We start from the raw sequence: 18,815 nt of genomic DNA on the forward strand, positions 1-18,815 counted from the left end.
AAATGATCGGCTTCCACCGCCCGGCTAACACAGTCTGATAAGATGGGGTGGGGGGGGGGTGGGGGGGTGGTGACACGCAGGTGGAGGTGGGGGGGCGCGGGAGGGGGGGGCGGGGGGGGGGGGGGGGGCGGGGGGGACCTTGTCAGGAGATAAGGCCACTTTGACACGAGACAGGCTGAACCTTAAGGCGTGGAGCGGCCTGGCGGAGGAGGGTTGCCGTGGTGAGGGGGGGGGGGGGGGGGGGGGTCTAAAAGTGGGGCTCCTTCCTTATCTGATCCATCACTTATCTCTCCTGTCTGCTCTACATCGATGCCCTAATGGTGCAGCTGTATCACGGGGTGTGCGCGTATGAACGGTACTGTCAGACAACTATGGACACAAACATGGCTACTTGATACAAGAACTGCACAAATAAACACAACTCATCGGTGTCAGGAGTGTACACGCGATGCACAACGGCCGTAATACGGCGATGCAGTGAACTACTGACTCACACTTCTGTTTTCCAATATTTGAATGCTGGATTTCTTTGGCTGCTGTTCAGTGTGTGTAGTGCGTTGTGTGTTCAGTGTGTGCTGTGTGTAGTGTGTTGTGTGTGTGTTGTGTGTTCATTGTGTGTTGTGTGTGTTCAGTGTGTGTAGTGCGTTGTGTGTGTAGTGCGTTGTGTGTTCAGTGTGTGTTGTCTGTAGTGTGCTGTGTGTAGTGTGTTGTGTGTTCACTGTGTGTAGTGCGTTGTGCGTTCAGTGTGTGTTGTGTGTGGTGTGTGTAGTGTGCAGTGCGTTGTGTGTTCAGTGTGTAGTGCGTTGTGTGTTCAGTGTGTAGTGTGTAGTGCGTTGTGCATCGTGTGTTCAGTGTGTGTTGTGTGTAGTGTGTAGTGCGTTGTGTGTTCAGTGTGTAGTGTGTAGTGTGTAGTGCGTTGTGTGTTCAGTGTGTAGTGTGTAGTGTGTGGTGCGTTGTGTGTTCAGTGTGTAGTGTGTAGTGTGTAGTGCGTTGTGTGTTGTGTGTTCAGTGTGTAGTGTGTAGTGCGTTGTGTGTTCAGTGTGTAGTGCGTTGTGTGTTCAGTGTGTAGTGCGTTGTGTGTTCAGTGTGTAGTGTGTAGTGCATTGTGTGTTCAGTGTGTGTAGTGTGTAGTGCGTTGTGTGTTCAGTGTGTAGTGCGTTGTGCGCGCGTGTCAGCTCTAAGGGAGCAGCGTCTCTCCCAGCCCTCTGATGTCGTGTGACAGAGAGGGAGCGGGCCGATAGAGTTGCTTACACAAACAAGCGCCACACAGCAGACAGTAATCCATATATGCATGCTGACACTGCACCCACATATTGTTTTTAATAACTTATTGTGTCTCCCTCTCTCTCTCTCTCCCCCTCCCTCACCCCGCCTCTCCCTATCACACTCTTTTTCTCTCCCCATGTGCTGAACCAGAAGATCACTTGGGCATTGAATTCATGGGTAAGTGAAGTTGGATTTTTCTAAATTCTGTTTGAATCCGTTACGCGGCTCAAAGTTAACAACGCGACACTCATGCATGCATATCGGAGTGGCACTGCGTCAACGTGGATACAAATAGAGTAACAAATAAATAAAGAGTCCATTACTTACCATGACACATTGAGTCACACGTACACAGTAATCATCACTTTAATTCGTGGACCGGATGTAAAGCCAGACGTACTGTGGAAGAGATACAAAGGACATTGGGGCCACGGCAGCACACATCCACACCTAGCTGTTCAGCAATTCATGTATGCAGCTCCTTTGGCACATTAATGTGTCTGGTATGTGCTTATTGCTTTTCTCTCATCTTCTGTTCTGTTTCCCATCACTCGCTCTCCCGCTCTCCTCCCTCTCTCCCTCTCTCCCTCTCTCCCTCTCTCCCTCTCTCTCTGTCTTATTCACTATGTCATGCACTTGCTGGTGAAGTGTCCTTCCACATCACTAATATACTGCTGTCTCCTTGGAAACAGGAGATTTTACATGATGTTGGCATTGTAACCAATGTTACCCCCTCATTAGCATGTATGTGTTTGTGTGTGTGTGTGTGTGTGTGTGTGTGTGTGTGTGTGTGCCTGCGTGAGTGCGTGCAATTCATGCGTGGGTGTCCATGGACGCTTATGTGCCCTTGCTGCTATGGTAATCATGCGATGTGAGGTGTGTGCGTGTGCGTGCGTGCGTGCGTGCGTGCGTGCGTGCGTGCGTGCGTGCGTGCGTGCGTGCGGCTGCTGGCTGTAACGTCAGCCATGACAGCTTAGCATAGCAGCGGTGGCTACCAATGGCGCTAGAGCTGGTTGCTGAAGCTGGATCCCGCCATCCCATAATCAACATGGCCGCCGACGGCGCCTCCTTCTGCTTCATTAGAGCGGGGGTCCGGGGCGGCGTACGCCCAGATCCGCCCCCCCCCCCCCAGCGGTAGCGGCAGCAGCGTTCTTTTAAGAGCAGGAAGACGAGGCTTCCTCTCAGCCTGATCTCTATCTGCTGAGCAGACAACAGACGCTTTCACACAGGAAACCTTCCTCTTCAGACGTTTAATCCCAGTTCGCTTTGCGCAGCTCTTCTCTGTCTCTTTCGATGTCTCTGTCCCTCTCTCTCTCTCTCCTTCATTGACTCCTAGTTTCTCTCTCTCTCTCCTTCATTGACTCCTAGTTTCTCTCTCCCTCTCTCTCTCCCCCTCTCCCCCTCTCTCCCCCTCTCTCCCTCTCCCCCTCTCCCCCTCTCTCCCTCTCTCCCTCTCTCTCTCTACATATACATAGCAAGCTCTACATAGATATTGGGTTAGGGTTAGTGGGTTAGTGTTAACCATCACCCTATTAAATAACGTGTTAACGAAAACCTTAGTAAACGTATCATTACCTGAGCTAACCTGAACACTATAGATAATAACTCCTACAACATAAGCTAACTGTATACTCACTGTCAGTTAATGCAATATGTACTTCATTATCTTATGTTGATTAATGGTTAATTAATGTGAATTAATGGTAAATGAATGTAGCCTTATTGTAAAGTGTTACCAACATTATGAACTTAAATTGCATTTCAGGCTTGGTATAAAAAGTTAATTAAGTTAATTGTGTCTGTGTTGTTTACAGGGCTCCTGATATACATAGTTTAATTAGTTGGGTTAGAGTCTGCAATATTAGGCAACCATTCATATTTAATGTCTCTGGCGATTTGACTAAGAGGAGTATAAACTAAACTGAATGCAAAATAGTTTGATACACAATCACACATTAATTCTTCACTTGCAGCACTTACAGTATATATCCCTGAGAATAAAAAATATTGGATTATACTGCTGGCTTGTTGAATTAAAGACCATTGTATTGGAGAAGACTTATACTGGTATTTATTTTACAATAGCAGCCCGTCACCATCATGAATTAATTCAAGGTCTAAATCTCTGAACTTACAGTCTGCCTTTCATCAGCACATGAATTTCAGATTTCTTGGAACCCTTCGTTTCCACACTTCTTTGCGTTGGTGTCTGAGCGCTGTATCTTAGCAGTCAATCATCGTCACTCATCACTCCCATCAATATTTCCTTTCCATCTGAGATCAGTGAGCTCTGACTTGAATATGTTCTTGCCGGTTGTAAATCAGTGTCTGAGGAGAATGTTACAGGCAATGATTTATGCAAGGAGATGGATTTTAAATTGCGTTCTTTCCGACTATTCTGAGGGGTGTGTGTGTGTGTGTGTGTGTGTGTGTGTGTGTGTGTGTGTGTGTGTGTGTGTGTGTGTGTGTGTGTGTGTGTGTGTGTGCGCGTGTGCATCCGGGAGTGTGTTCAAAAGTGTGTGGCTCTTGAAAGAAGCAGCCAGTTAAGCACTTAATATTATTTCCGTTTTTCACACGTTGCGTCTTGTCAGAGGAGCCCTCCCTGGCTCCTCTTGACTTTTGCGACTTGATAATTGTGGGAAAAACATTTATACAAAACATTTGGCTGCATGAAAAAAACATATATCTCTGCAGTGGCGGTGGCGTTTCACTCCGAGAGGCGTGAATATCCAGCCTCAGAAGCTAAATGTGGAACACAGAAGACAGATCATTAGAGCGGTGGCAGCCCCTGCAGGATCATCCCGGGCTCGCGACGCAGGGCGCAGCCGCGGCCGTCTGCCACTGCAGTCTGGTGCCCCCTGTTGGAAGTGTGTTGATCCAAGCCCCAGACACAAAACGTGGTTCACCCCCGGGGGGGGGGGGGGGGGGGGTGTCCCCGGAGGCAGAGAGATGTACTATTAGCATCCACCCCCGCGAGGCCACAGCTCACCACGATCAGCTTACTGCAATACGCCCCCGATTCCAACCGACCGCAGACGTAGAACGGCGATGCGAAGGTGGAAGGTGCATCGTGGCTGCTTTCGGAAGCGTTTGATTCCGCCCCGTGTCGTGGGAGGACACTCTGATGGGGAGGGAGATGTTCAGACGCGTCCAGATGTTCCCGTTCACGCACGCAAAGCCCATACGGGGAAATCTTCCGGAACATTGCAGGGAGAGAATGCGTCTGTGCGAGGGGCTCCAGTGGAGGTGTCAAAAGTGGCAGCACACGTTGGTAGAGGAAGAAGGCACTCTTTGATCAGAGACAAGTGTCCCTTAAGGCTGGGCATCAAACCAGGGACCCTTTCCTGCATGGAGATATCAGAGCCGGAGCGGTCCAGCTGCCGTGCGCTTGTCTTCAAGCAGTAGCGTATGTGTTTTCTGCTTGTTAGTGTTTATCCACCTATAAATACATGCAAAAGTCCCTAAACCAACACCAACACGGTGATAGGGTCCTGCCACCGTTCAGCACTTACCAGTCTGCCGTGACAGGACTGCTTGTTCGATTAAAGATCAGGCTGGAAATAAATGAAGTGCATGTCGATAAAAAGGGATAGGCGCTGTTCACCAGTAGACGCACTCAACAGCACCACCTCATGGCTGCATATATGTTGACACATATATCTTGTGAAGATGAGCAGCTCGGCTTTTCATGAGCTTTGTTTCATTCTTTCTTTCGACACATCTGCTTCTCTTTTCTGCTTCCCCCGTTCCCGTTTCTTACTTCTCTCTAGCCTCATGTTTTGATCCTGCTCCTTTATGGTCTGACCTGAAACAACTCACAGACGATGCCGGTCTGGAGAGTTCATGCCGTTGCGGCATATTGTAGTTCTGTGTGTCTCCAGGCCAGTGGTGCGGACTGAAGACATGGCGCCTGGCCTCTGAGTCAGCAAGCCTCCCAGCACCCCTTCAACTAGTCTCTGCACTTTGAATGTGTGTGTGCGTGCGTGTGCGCGCGCGCGTGCGTGTGTGTGTGTGTGTGTGTGTGCGTGTGTGTGTGTGTGTGTGTGTGGTGTGTGTGTGTGTGTGTGCGCGTCCATGTGTGCGTACTTATTTTAATTGCAATCATCATTATTATCATCGCAGTCTAGCAATCACCATGAATATGTGTTTTCATGTGTGTGGTTCATGTGTGTGGTCATCTTTAAAGATGACCCAGCATCATTCAACAACACAGCGATGTTTAAAAAAGAAGGCTTCATGCTACCAATGACTTCTTCTCTCTTTCTTCTTTGTCCGAAACCCTTCATCCGTTTCCATTCAAGCGTGTTGAAGTTTGACCGGTCTCCAGCTAACTCTGAACGCTGCCATCAGGCACTCTAGGTCTGCTCATCTGATCTTTAAAGTATGACCTCTGACCCTGAATGGAACTCTCTCACTCTAACACTCAAAAACTCCCTTTCTCTCACTCTCTCTTCCATTTGTATTGATATATTCTCATCAAGAGAGTGTGTGTTGCTACACTGTGTCAGCCTGTCTATGGCCTTGTCCTGTGTGTGCATACAGTTTGAACACTATATATAGCGTATATATAGAGTATATATATAGTGCTTTCCTTATCCCTCTCTCTTGGTCCTCATGTCTTCCCCCTGAATCTCTGCCCTCTATTCCCCTTCCATTAATCCAATTTCTCCTTTTTTACAACTTTGACTTTGCACTCTTGCTCATTCTCTGGCTGCTCTGTCTCCTATGGGGGAAGCCAGAATCTCTTTCTAATGGTATAATTATGGCTAACGAGCCCATTTGATGATTCAGGCTGATTGGGGGGCATCAAAACAACTCTTCCTCCAAATACGAGACAGAGACAGAGCGAGAGGGAAAGACATAGGGAGAAGGAGAGGGGAGAGGAGTTTGTGTGTGGACAGCGTGAGGATGGCTTGTCTGTTCAGTTAGGGTTTAGTGGTATCGCGTTACCTAGCCTCTTAGTTGATGACCACCCTGGGAAGGTTGACAGTGGATGAAACAATGTTAAAAGCAGGCCTGTCGTGTGGCTGTGGCGACAACGCCTATTCAGCAGTGGAAGGTTTAGTGGATGCTTCATCATTTAGAATATAGCATGTATACTTCTGCTTTGATATGGTATGCAGACTGATGGTCTAGGTAAGGATTCAAAGTGAATTTCCTTTAAACCCCAGATGCACCATATTTGACCCAATCTCCACAACACCAGCAACACACACCTGTCCTCTGTCTCAAGGACGGGCGAGACCCTGTTTGGTTCACCTGTGCCTGTAGAGCGCCCCGAGGCTACTGTAGAGCAGTTCCCATTCCACCCCCCTCATGTTGTCTTCCGGCGCTACCATTACGTCACGCTAAGGTTTCCTTAATGTGACGTAGCGCGACACACACAGTGGCTTGTTTGAGTCAATAAGAATGTGAGGCAGTGTTTGAGAATTGAAAATGGTTACTTGTGTAACGGGCTCTTGAGTTGATGGTTCAATTTATTTGGATAATAATTATGTCTTGTAAAAATCACAGTGCCACAAAAAACAAACAGCTCAAGAGAGCAGTTGCATTGTAAATGGTTGCTAGATGATTTTAAATGGCAGTTTGGGTCTTGTCTGCATTTATGTTGGAAATTAACAGCAGCGAAGGAGGAAGCTCAAAACCATGTTTAATTCCGTGTGAATATTAACTCAGTTTCCTTGCGCATATTAAATGGCGCCTCGGTGGACCTGCATATATTTACATGCGTGTTCTCACACAGAGAGTTCTAATGGTGGTACAACATCACACTGACGTCTCCTCCTCTTCATATCATCGCCGCTGTGTTCACGCCGGCGTCACGCTTGCCGGCAGACATGTGCTGGCGGACCCACGGGGTTTGTTCTGTGTGTACTCTCTCCCTGCTTATGAGTCTGCTGTTCAAACATTCATGTGACCTCTTCTTTCCCCCCCCCCCCCCCCCCCCCTCCGTGTTGCAGAGAGCAAGGAGGTGTACAAGAGACAGGTCCTGTCCATCACGTCCATCGCCATGGCGATCAGCCTCCTGGGCACCCTCTGTATGGCCCTCTACTGCCGCAACAAGTGAGTAGACGAAAACACACACAAATACACGCACGCACAGACGGGAAGCCCCCAACACACACGCGTTGACCACACAAAAAAGAAAGATGTTTCGTTGCAATAAGACGTGTTTTGTACTGATGGTACCCTTGGTCTTGTCAAATACTGACAATAACACAAGATACAAGAGCTGTTACGGTTGGTGGTTGTGACTGGGGCCCTGTAGACGTTCATTGTTCGGCATCTTCAAGCAGATCTTGGACGTCCATGCGTCCGGACTCTCTTTCTCTCTCTCTCCCTCTCTCTCCTCTCTCTTACATACTACCGGCTCTTATTCCAACGTCCCCCACTCAATGTGGTTAAGTAACCCTATGAATGGCATACTAACATGTCCATCAATTCATGTCTGCTGCAACAGTGAAAAGCTTGCAAAGCCTAAGACTGATTGTTTCCCTTTAGCGGGGACAGGTCAAACCTCCAGTCCTAAATGGCCGTCAGTCATCCAGAGGAGACAGGGCATGAGAACAGCCCCTGATAGATGCCACTGTAATTCTACGCTTCCTGTGAAAAATAGGGATGTGAGTGAGTGAGCCAGTAAACGACAAGATAATCGCATCGACACATGATGGACAGCCCCCCTTCAATAGATACATAATTGAGTCTGGTATAATACCTTTTCCCTGGGAGATGTTGCATGAAGACTCTGAGGGGAAAAACGTGCATGCACATTTAATGGCGGCATAATAAATTACGCAAAAACTTGCTATTTACAACAGGCTTATGTGTATTCAGCGGGGCAAACTGCGTTGGTTATGACCCAGGTTGGGTAGGACGAAGAGGAGAGTCTGTATATACTGCAGAGCTAATGGGGATCTCAGACGCAGCCCCGCCCGACCTCACTCATACAGCTTGGTAGTGCAAGTCGGAGAAGACCTAGCGCCTCAGGGAAGCCTGGCGCGCCAAGCCTCCGGCGCGACGGAAATACCCCTGGCGTGACGGAAGCAGGAACAACGAAGGAACGATAACAACCTAAACCTAACCTGAACCCTTACTGCCACCCCTGAACCTAACCTTAACCCTAACCGCCACACATAAACTTAACCTTAACCCTAACCGCCACACACAAACTTAACCTTAACCCTAACTGCCACCCCTTAACCTAACCTTAACCGCCACCCCTAAACCCTATGTGTAATCCCTAACCCTTACTGACTATAGATGACTAATAAGCTAATGAAGTAATGGTTTATAAGATTGTGTATAAAGCATGATTTACAGGCAGTTTACGATTAACGGGATTAATGCTTGATAAACAAATAAATAATGCAGCAATTAATGGTAACAAAGGAAGGTAGTTAGAATGCATTAGTTAAGTATTTTGTGTGCGCTTGTCTAAAGGGATTAGTATCTGTGCCTTACTTAGCATTTATAAATAACATTTAAAGGCTGGAAATGCTAGGTCTGCTCGTTACGGGACCCCCGGGCCCTCTCAGTGGGCCGTGCGTGGGCCCTGTGGTGGGGACCTCCACACCACCCTCTGTGGGTGAAGGTGTGACCATAGCCCATCCGTCAACCATAATTGCTGATCCAGGCCTCATCAGGCTTTCCAGATGATCCCTCTTGATGCCTCACATCCTCTGTCTGATCCACCCACCAGCCTTTCTTCTCCCACACTGGTAGGGAAGAAGAATGAGAACCAAAACAAAAACAGATACATTGTTTTAACAATCATAATACAATTATTATACTTTACTTTTATTGTAAAGGTGTTATGCAATTAAAGTATTATGTTTCTAAGGGTGACCATTTTTTCATGCCTTTATTTTGTGGCGATAACTACTCTCGTCTATCTCATTGAGCACTCGTCTTCCCCTACCCTGCTTCCCTCGGTGCCTTCTTATTGGTTCAGCGGCTGTGACACAGACCTCCCTCAGTTCTCTGTCCAGCTTGCTAAGGGTTGCTGAACTGGCTGAAACGCTGTCATCCATCATTTTAAATCAGTTCATTTCCGATCTTTGTTGTCCCTCGAGGGGAAATTTGATTTACAGTCGAAGGTAAAACCACAAACATAACATAAACATGACAAGGGACATTAATCAGAACAATAACAGCAAACAGCCAAAGAAAAACCATTAAAATTAGAGGAAGTAGTAGTAGTAAAAGTATTAGAATTGTAGCGATAATAAAGTGTTGCTGAGCAATAAACTGGTAATCTGATGTCATCCTAGACACTGACTTAATCTTCAGCAGTAAATAAAAGGAGGTCGTGAACATTATGTATGTCTATAACCTTTAAATTTCTTTTAAAAAAAAAGGAAAGGTAAATCAAATGAATGAGCGGGCCATGTGTATTTCATTACGTGATCATTAGTCTCCCTTTACATGAGCTGCATCCAGTCCCTGAAGGAGACATGTGAATGTCTTCAGAGCGACCTGAGCCTGACTGGGATTTGCTTTGACTTTCCTCTATGTTCTGCTTGTCAATACATAATAATGAAAAAAGTAATAACATCAAAAGCTGTCTACATGCCTCCCTTACCACCGACACCACCACCACCACCACTTCTTTCGATGGACATAACCTTTCTTGCGATAAGGGAAAATGTGGAAACATATTGGTCCAGAAGTCTCTAAAATGACAAACTGGGTCAAAGGGTCACAACCAGACACCAGCGGCTGTCCCTAAGCTGCCACGGTGGTGAGTATGCTTGTTGTTTGCTGACTCACGTTACGGGTGATTGGTGGCTAAGCTATCTTTCTTTCTAGCAAACTGTAAGCATGTATTCCATTCAACGTTATAAAAACCATGTTTCACCAGGCATGATAAAGAAAAGGCTTAGGGACATTTTATTTCAGAACTTTACATTGCGGAAGCTTCATTCCAGTGGAAAGGCTCGCTTTGAAATTGTGCATACTAGTGACCCTAGACGAACCGGCCGAATGAAAATAAGATTGTGTCACTGTTTGGCAAAGGAATATGTTTGGTGATGATTTAGATTCTAGAGATTGCCTGTCTGTGACCTATGTAATACATGCATGGCCCTTATAGCATTGTGCCATCTCTGTTTTACTGTTGCTATGTAAGATACGTGCGTAACACGTCACGGTTAGACTATTTTTCGATGGCACGGCCCTGCTCTCCCTCCGATTGCTGCAGCCTGACAATAGAGTTGCTCATGTGGCTCTCGCTGAAAGCACAGCAGGTTGATGCTGCTCGCCTGTCTTCGGCAAATTACACAGGAGAAGTTCTTCCAGAAAACACTCTGCTATAAAGGCTTCGGGAAGGCAGGTGTAGTAGAATAAAGAGCTACAAAGAGCATGTAGAAAGGAGGTCATGGTAGATGAAGAGGTCAAACACTTTCCCCAAGGAGACTGGGGTTCATCCTGTACTATATTGGACATATTGCCTCATTCATTTTCAATTGCAGTTTTGTTAGGGTTAGGCAACAAAACAGTTTGGTTAGGTTTAGGTCACATAACTGTTTGGTAAGGTTTAGGTAACACAACTACTTGGTTAGGTTTAGTTAACAAACTACTTGGTTAGGTTTAGGTAACACACTACTTGGTTAGGTTTAGTTAACAAACTACTTGGTTAGGTTTAGGTAACAAACTACTTGGTTAGGTTTAGGTAACAAACTACTTGGTTAGGTTTAGGTAACAAACTACTTGGTTAGGTTTAGGTAACAAACTACTTGGTTAGGTTTAGGTAATGAACTACATGGTTAGGTTTAGGTAGTGGTGATGAATGATTTAGGGTAAGAGTTAGATGATTTATCGAGTAAGATGTTAGATGTTAGATGTTAAGGATGGATTAATGTTTTTTCTCAACCTCTGACACTATGATAATATATACACTGTGAATAAACTGAACGCATAGTAAAATAGATTAAGTTGAACAATTTCAAGACAGCAGAACAACCACCATGTCTTCCCAAAACCTCGTCTTTCAGCGAGGGCTCCTGACATTGTCAGGCTAAGCCAATCAGAGGCAGTGCATGCCTTCACCATCCTAGAAAAAAAAGAATCGCTCACGGGTAGTGGCATAATTGAACCAAATTGAGTTATTGAGGGATTTAACAGGCTGTGTTGTTGCCGGGCAGATAAGCTTAATTGGATGTTTTAGATTAATTTAACAATGAACAATTACTTTGTGTAGGTGTGCCCCTACCCCCTACTGCTCCGCTCGCAGCCAGAAGAAGAGCGCTGGAGCCGGGTCATACTGGCCGAAGGTAGAGGGGCAACAGGAGAATGTGCTGACTAGGAGAGCGACTAGAACAGTTGGCATTTGGTAGAACCAAAAATAAAGTACTGAGGTCAATTATTCAGTTGAGTCTTATTTCGAGTTAGGCACGGTGCTCTAGTACATTACAAGGGTGTGCGCATATGTGTGTCTTTGTGTCATATGCTGGGTGCCTCATTAGTATCTATTATACAGCTCTTAAAAAGGTCTCGCTTGTTCCATCCAGCCAATCCACCACGTCGGACTCCACCACTAGCATGTCTACATCAGAGGAAGAAGAAGAAGTTAACAATGCTCCCTCTGGTTTATCATTTTGCTGCCACTTAGCTCTGCTGTGCTGTGCAATTCCTCTTCTGTCATGAAATGTGTAAATGACAGTTGTCTAAATAACAAGTGTGTGTGTGTGTGTGTGTGTGTGTGTGTGTGTGTGTGTGTGTGTGTGTGTGTGTGTGTGTGTGTTTGAGAGAGATAGAGAGATTTTTTGTGTGTGTGTGTGTGTGTGTGTGTGTGTGTGCTTGTGTGTGTGTGTGTGTGTGGGGGGGGGGGGGGGGGGGGGGGGGGGGGGGAGGGACGGTGTCTGCTGCCTTCAAGCATGTGGGGGTGGATAGGAGCTGTTCATTGCAGCACCTGGAGAGAACAAGTCCTCCCCTCAAAAACGATAACAATCAGCTGAAGCTTGCCGTGTTTGCCACAGAATGTGCCCATGCAGTTCTGGGGGATTTGGTAATAGGGGGCCAAGCCCCAAGCCAAGGATGTGCAGAACGCTGCTGCCTATTAGGAAGAAGTGAGTTCAGTGCTGGCAGACATGAATCCCGCTTTATGAAAGTTTTATGAAAGGCTGAGAGGTAACTTTACATTGCCCTGAAATTCTTATTTTGTACAGTTGTAGTTTATTTTCTCTTATTCAATGCTCTTTTTTCTCCATTAACAATACATAGCGCTATTTTCTGTGCTAAAGCTATTGTCCCGACAGTGAAAAGACGAAACGATTGCTTAGTATCGGGCCCAGGCCTGCAATGAGCCCATTTAATCATTTAATTTGGCCAAAATGAAATGATTGGATGGACTACCTGTCTGTCTACCTACCTACCTGTCTGTCTACCTACCTACCTTTGTGCACTCGCTGCACATGACTGGTCCTCCACAAGGCAAGGCAGACATGTAGCTCAAGCTAGCAAGCTACTGGCTTTGGAGGAATGCCAAAAGGGGCGGGGCGATTTCTTCTGTGTAGTTTCACAATCTATCTGGCTAGGTCCCCCATTTTCTGGGTAAATAATAAATACTGATACCTTACTTACAAACAATTCGTTTCTCTTGAGAAACTAATTTTGAGACTTGTTTGGACTCAAATTGCCGTCTATTGTGCGAAAGCATTCTTCTGCTGCACGCATGGCCTCTTAGTGTACCTGTCGGGTACCAGGCACAGAGCGCCAACAGTGAAGTGCTCGCTTTTGTGAGCTTTTTTTGGTGGAACTTTTTAGTTATCCCAGAGGAGTAGATTCAATTCAAAGCAGTTAAGTACTGAGAGAAACCGGCCGGATAGAGAAAGAACTGTGCTTTGCTCAGCGACTCTCCTATCTCTAGGAGTTGGCACAGCCAATGAGGAGCAGGGAAGGCACCTACCAAATAACAAATAGGAGGTTTCGCATTCGCACATGTTCTCATCTCCAGCAGAGTGTTCTTCTGGTGGAAAGCCAACAAACATAAAAGTATGAGAAAAATGATGAAAATATTTGCTTTTCCTATTTGTTTTAATAGGCAACTTCACTGGAAAACAAAACACAGAAGCAATGTTAAAACTTTTTCAAGACCAAGAACGCTTCAGAGTACAGTTGAAGCAGTGAAAGAAGCCAGAGCATTCAGTTCTGCACGCATATATGTATTATGATTAAAAAATATATATTTTGGTTTATCCTTCAAAATAGATTCAGAGGGATATTCAATGTATTTTGGGGGCAGAATGTAAGGCTTAGCTTATGGTCTTTTGCTGATGTTTTCAATATGAAACGCATTACTGCCTTTCAAAAGCCAACAAGCAGCTGCTGTTATAGAATGAAGGAGAACTGAAGTGGAGTTTATTGCCCGTCTGGTCAGAAGAACGTTGGATGGAAGCAACAGAAAGCATAAATTATGAACCATTTCAGTTAATTAATCATGGTTAAATATAGACTTTTGAGACATTAAATATAATAGAAGAATTGGCCATACCTGTCTGGGAAATGGATACTATTAATTATTAAATATTGAGTTATTAAATTAAATTGAGTTATTATTATTTAGTTATGCTAAATCATGTAGGCCTATGTCGTATATCTATCTATCTATCTATCTATCTGTATCTAGATATTTAGATGTAAACCATTACACAGCCAGAGGCCTTTGTTTTCTCACACTATCTCAAACTACCCTCCTTGTTATTTAGTGAGACTCGTTTGTCTGATAATGGAGAAGCTAATGAAGGTGTCAAATGTGTTAATCAATGTAATCGGGAATGTGTTCAGGCCTGGGGATGTTTGTCTTTTGAGTTGCTCGAGTGAACAGGGAGCCAACACCTTTCACCCTAAAGCCTGCCTGCGAAAGCTATGCTAGGATGGGCTAAAGCTCTACCTGTATGACATCTCTCTCTCTCTCTCTCTCTCTCTCTCTCTCTCTCTCTCTCTCTCTCTCTCTCTCTCTCTCTCTCTCTCTCTCCTCTCTCTCTCTCTCTCTCTCTCTCTCTCTCTCTCTCTCTCTCTCTCTCTCTCTCTCTCTCTCTCTCTCTCTCTCTCTCTCTCTCTCTCTTCCAGGAGACGCAGGGAGAAGCTCCAGGCTCATATAAAGGAGAGCCGCATCGTGAAGAACTACAGCGGCCACGCGGCCAACGCCCTGGACCCCAAGGCCAGGATGCCCGCCAACAACATGCAGATGCACAAGGTGAGGGCCGTACACACCAGTGTTGTTGTCTTGGCGACGTGAAGAGGTCACCCATTCCCTCTTCTTGGTCATCATCAACAGTCTGAAATCCAGAAGCATGTGAACGAAGCATGTAGACAAATCTGCTTCGCACAGAGGTACTCAAGCGTAAAATACACGTTTGCCGCAATGCATCTGCAACTTGGGGTAGGATAACAGCTCTGATGCAAATCAACCAATGGAGCTGTGGGAGGGGTTATAACCTGAATAGACAAGCACAACAGGGAGAAAACAGACCAAGAAACACCGACAACAGCCTGAATGTCTTCCCCTGCCCCTGAATTACTCATCACAGTGTCGAGTGTTATAACTAGCGTTTCACCAGTCAGTCCTGTGTGTGCTGGCATCACCTGCCCACGTGTGTGCGGGGGCAAGGAAGTCATTTAGCTCTGGGCAGTAGCCCTTGTTTCTTCTTTCTCTCCATGATGACGTACGGAGACAGCAATGGAGCATTAAACAGTTGGCAGTTATTTAATCCGATTGACTGATTCCTCTTTATTGAAGTGTCCTGTAGCCTTATATAAGGGCTTATACAACCCTATTACAAACATGAGTGGTACAGTCCAAAAGCCCATTCCTTGGTGTATGGACCGATAATTGATAATCCATACGATCAACACAATTCCACGTGCCGCGTAGAAAATCATAATACACTTTTTCTTCTTCTCCAAGCTCTAATAGAGGTGTAGGTATTGTTTAGAATTGCTGCTGACAGTTCTTGCGATGAGGTCTTTAATATGAAGTTGAGGCACTGTATAAGGATTGAGTCCTACTCAACCTGAATACGTACTGTGCATGACCATTAAACAACACTCCCCTACCAATGACCAGACAGCATCCCCTGGAGCTCAAGGGTCAGTAGCATCGGAACGGCTTGGCGCCACATGAAGCAGCCTTGTCCTCTGATTGTCCGCTTTGATTTGTCGCCATCTCACAATGGCATTGATGAAAAACGGCCTCAGCAGAAGACTTTTAGCAGGCAGAATATTATATCATCAGCGTATTGGTCTGACTGGGTTTGTTGTCTAGACACCACTCTTGGGTGGTTGTATATTTTATGAGAAGTAAAGAAAAGTCCCTTTACGTTACCTTTCTAGGTCAGCCAAGGGCCTAAAATACCAGCCTGCCTATCAGCACTAAAGCACACAATACAGACAATGGAACAACGGATGGAGGTTTTTTCTTGTCTGCTCAAAAGTAGATCGTAATTTTTCCTCACCGTCTGAGCTGGCTCTAACTTTATTAGCATAAGCTCAAATCATGTTTTTACGAGCCAGACAAAATCTATTCTTTGGAACAACAAGCAAGGTTAATATTTACTCCTGTTGCTATTTAAAACGCTGTTTCTATTATTTATTCATCTCCAGAAGAGCCCCGTTGGGATCAAATGCACATTAACCCAACTTGTTTATATTCTGCCAACTCATACACATTGATCACATTGATTTATGTCTGTAGGCAATCAATATCAAACATTTTCATATTGCATACTAACAAGTTTAGGACTGGTTGTGTTTGAGGGTTATACATGCAAGTATTCCCTTCAACACCTCCGGACACTACACATGCTAGCTCAAAATGCAAGCAATGTATTTAATTAGATCTAACTGTTTTGTAACTGTTTTGTATTGTATTTTAATGCCGAATGGCCCCTATTGGAATACCATATTCCAGGAGTGATACAGCAAATACACAACCCTTTAACAGCAGCATATAACCAGACAGAAAGGCTGGATTCACTCCTGCAGATCCTTTGGCTCCAAATCAATCGGTTGCATTTTGCATGAGGTCGGCAACGAGACACGACACATCCATCTATGATCCTTCACACCGCAATCTAACTGCTAAATAGTTCATTTTAACTGGACTACTGCAAAGGTGTGAATACAGACAGACAATTTGAGTGGTCAATTACGTGAAGTCTGCGACTATGACCGCGGGGACTTTTGGGTGAAGTTATTTGATTAGGCTGTCATTATCAGTGAGGTTCCCTGCGTTGGTGGACAGGGAGGTGCGAGCCTATCAGGAATGCTACAGGTGTTCCATATCACCAGTGGGCCATAACCAGCCATGCATAATCAGAGATGCTCCATTTCTCCCACAAACCAAGGTCATCCCACCATGCCTGGCTGCACAATCCACTCATGCTCGGGTTGTGTGTGCGTGTGCGTGTGTGTGTGCGTGTGTGTGGCTCTCTCTCTTTTGTGCAGCCCCCTGGTGATACACCACTAAATTAAGCCCTTGAAAGGACCACTTCCCTCCCTCCCCTTTCATTATATTAGAACATCCATTACACAGGAAATATTTAGATACTGCACTTGCACACACACACACACACAAGCACTTGCACACATACACACTGGCACGTACCCACACTAGCATAGCCACAGTTAATCACGCACAGACCCGAGCCTTCACAGTGCCGTTAATACACGTCAGAACCTGCCGGTGTGTCCTCGCGGGCCGGGAGGAGGCTGTTACTGCAACACGGGCGTGGAGAGAGGCGCCGTTACACAGAGATGAAGGGGTGGCTGTTTGGGCTCTGGGGCGGTTGTAGCACAACATAAAACCCACCGCCGTGTGACGCGTGCGTGCGTGTGCGCGTGCGTGCGTGTGTGTGTGTGTGCGTGCGTCTCCCAGCACTTCATCTCATTCAAAGTGAACTCCACAACAAGCCTCCTCCGTCGAGACAGCGGGAGGCTCGGAATCGGGTTAATGAAGAATAAAGATCAAAAGCGCCTTTGCCAGAGTAACGAGATTGACTAGTTAGTGAAGTGCGCCGGCGAGTTGTCGGACACGACTCAGGTTGCGCCGCGATAAGGGCCGGGACCGCACTAATCTCATCCTTCTTCTCCCCGCCTCATAATCACTCGACTGCTTTACATGAACTCTGGAGCGCAGCGCGGCAGGACGGCAAGGTCTCCCTCAGCCGCCGCACTCCTTTTTTTATCGCAATACACAATAACGAACGCGGTCGCTGGGAGCAGCGGCGGTAATTAGCAGCTCGGCTCAGGCGCTGATACGGTGTGAGGACGGCAGAAGAGGCGAGGGAGGCTTTAGTCAGGGAGGCACAGATGGCAGACTGGGGGGAGAGATAGAGAGAGGGAGGGAGAGAGAGGGAGAGAGAGGGAGACAGACAGACAGACAGAGTGGTAGAGAGAGAGAGAGAATAAGAATAAGGGGGAAAGTTGGATCAATGGATGAAGTCTGTCGGTCTTAATGTCTGTGATTATGTATGTATGTACTGTATGTATGTTTGTATGTTTGTATGTACGTACGAGTGTATGTGTGTTTGTATGTATGTATGTATGTATGTATGTATGTATGTCTGTCTGTGTGTCTGTCTGTGTAGTATGGTTGTGTGTCTCTATATCTTTTTGCGTGCCTGCCTGTCTGTGTTGTTGGCTGTATGTATGTATGTATGTATGTATGTATGTATGTATGTCTTTCTGCACATCTGTCTGCATGGCTGTCCGGAAGTTTCCGTCATTATGTCTGTCTGTCCATGTTCACTCTTTTCATGTCCGCCTGCCTGTCTGTCTATTTGTTGTGATGGAGTGGTGATTGATTTCAATATGCCCTGTGTTCCTTAACCATGATTACTGCTGGCTGGCTGTGAGAAGAAAAAGAAAAGAAAGTGTTCACAGCCTTCACATGTCACATTTCACCAGCCTGTCATCAGCTTGAAACACTTCACATCCACCTTCATATCTCGTTAAACACATTGAACCCATTCCCCCCTACCCCACGTCTTACAGCAGCAGCCCCGTGTGATGGGCGGGGCTTATTAGGTACCGGGTCAGAATACCATTTAAAATGCAAGAGTTGTGATCATATAAATATTCCCAACTTTCCCTAACCATGATAATAAATTACGCCACATTGCCGTTGGGGTGCAAAGGAAGAGGATTATAGGATTGCAGACTGTGAGTATGTTTGCACCGCAGGCGATTGACACAGCCCGGAATCATCCTTCCTCGCACGGCTCACGTCAAAGTCTAAGATATTTAAACTTCCCAGCGCGACATATATGTATTACTAAAGCTACTTAAAGTTACTGTTTTGAAGTTTATTTTCCCCTGTGTGATGACTCCTGTCATGGGGTTCTGACAGCTTCTTTGTACTTCCCCAGCTAGCCCGCTTCAATGCCTCCCTTTTCCAAGTACCGCCAGGCTGACCAGAGCTTCACAACTTCTGGTTATCTTAAACGTACAAAAATGCATTTCTACAAACCCCCCCCCCCCCCCCCCCACGGTTTGATTCCTTTAACTGTTCTGTATTTGAATCAATCCACTCTGGTGATCAGCCTCACACA

General features: G+C 46.0%; 1 protein-coding gene across 1 annotated transcript in view; it reads left to right on the top strand.

Annotated features, from left to right (window-relative positions):
* nrg3a (neuregulin 3a) overlaps positions 1-18,815 on the top strand; it is a gene marked incomplete at both ends in the record, with an annotated part of 227,672 nt that overhangs the window by 198,821 nt on the left and 10,036 nt on the right. Inside the window, 3 exons of the mRNA XM_084470218.1 lie at positions 1,420-1,443; positions 7,227-7,329; positions 14,335-14,461. Coding sequence (XP_084326344.1) covers positions 1,420-1,443; positions 7,227-7,329; positions 14,335-14,461 — 254 coding nt within the window. The remainder of the gene's footprint in view (positions 1-1,419; positions 1,444-7,226; positions 7,330-14,334; positions 14,462-18,815) is intronic.

Source organism: Micromesistius poutassou (genome assembly GCF_964030765.1).
Source record: "Micromesistius poutassou genome assembly, chromosome: 7".
NCBI classification, from domain to species: Eukaryota; Metazoa; Chordata; class Actinopteri; order Gadiformes; family Gadidae; genus Micromesistius; species Micromesistius poutassou.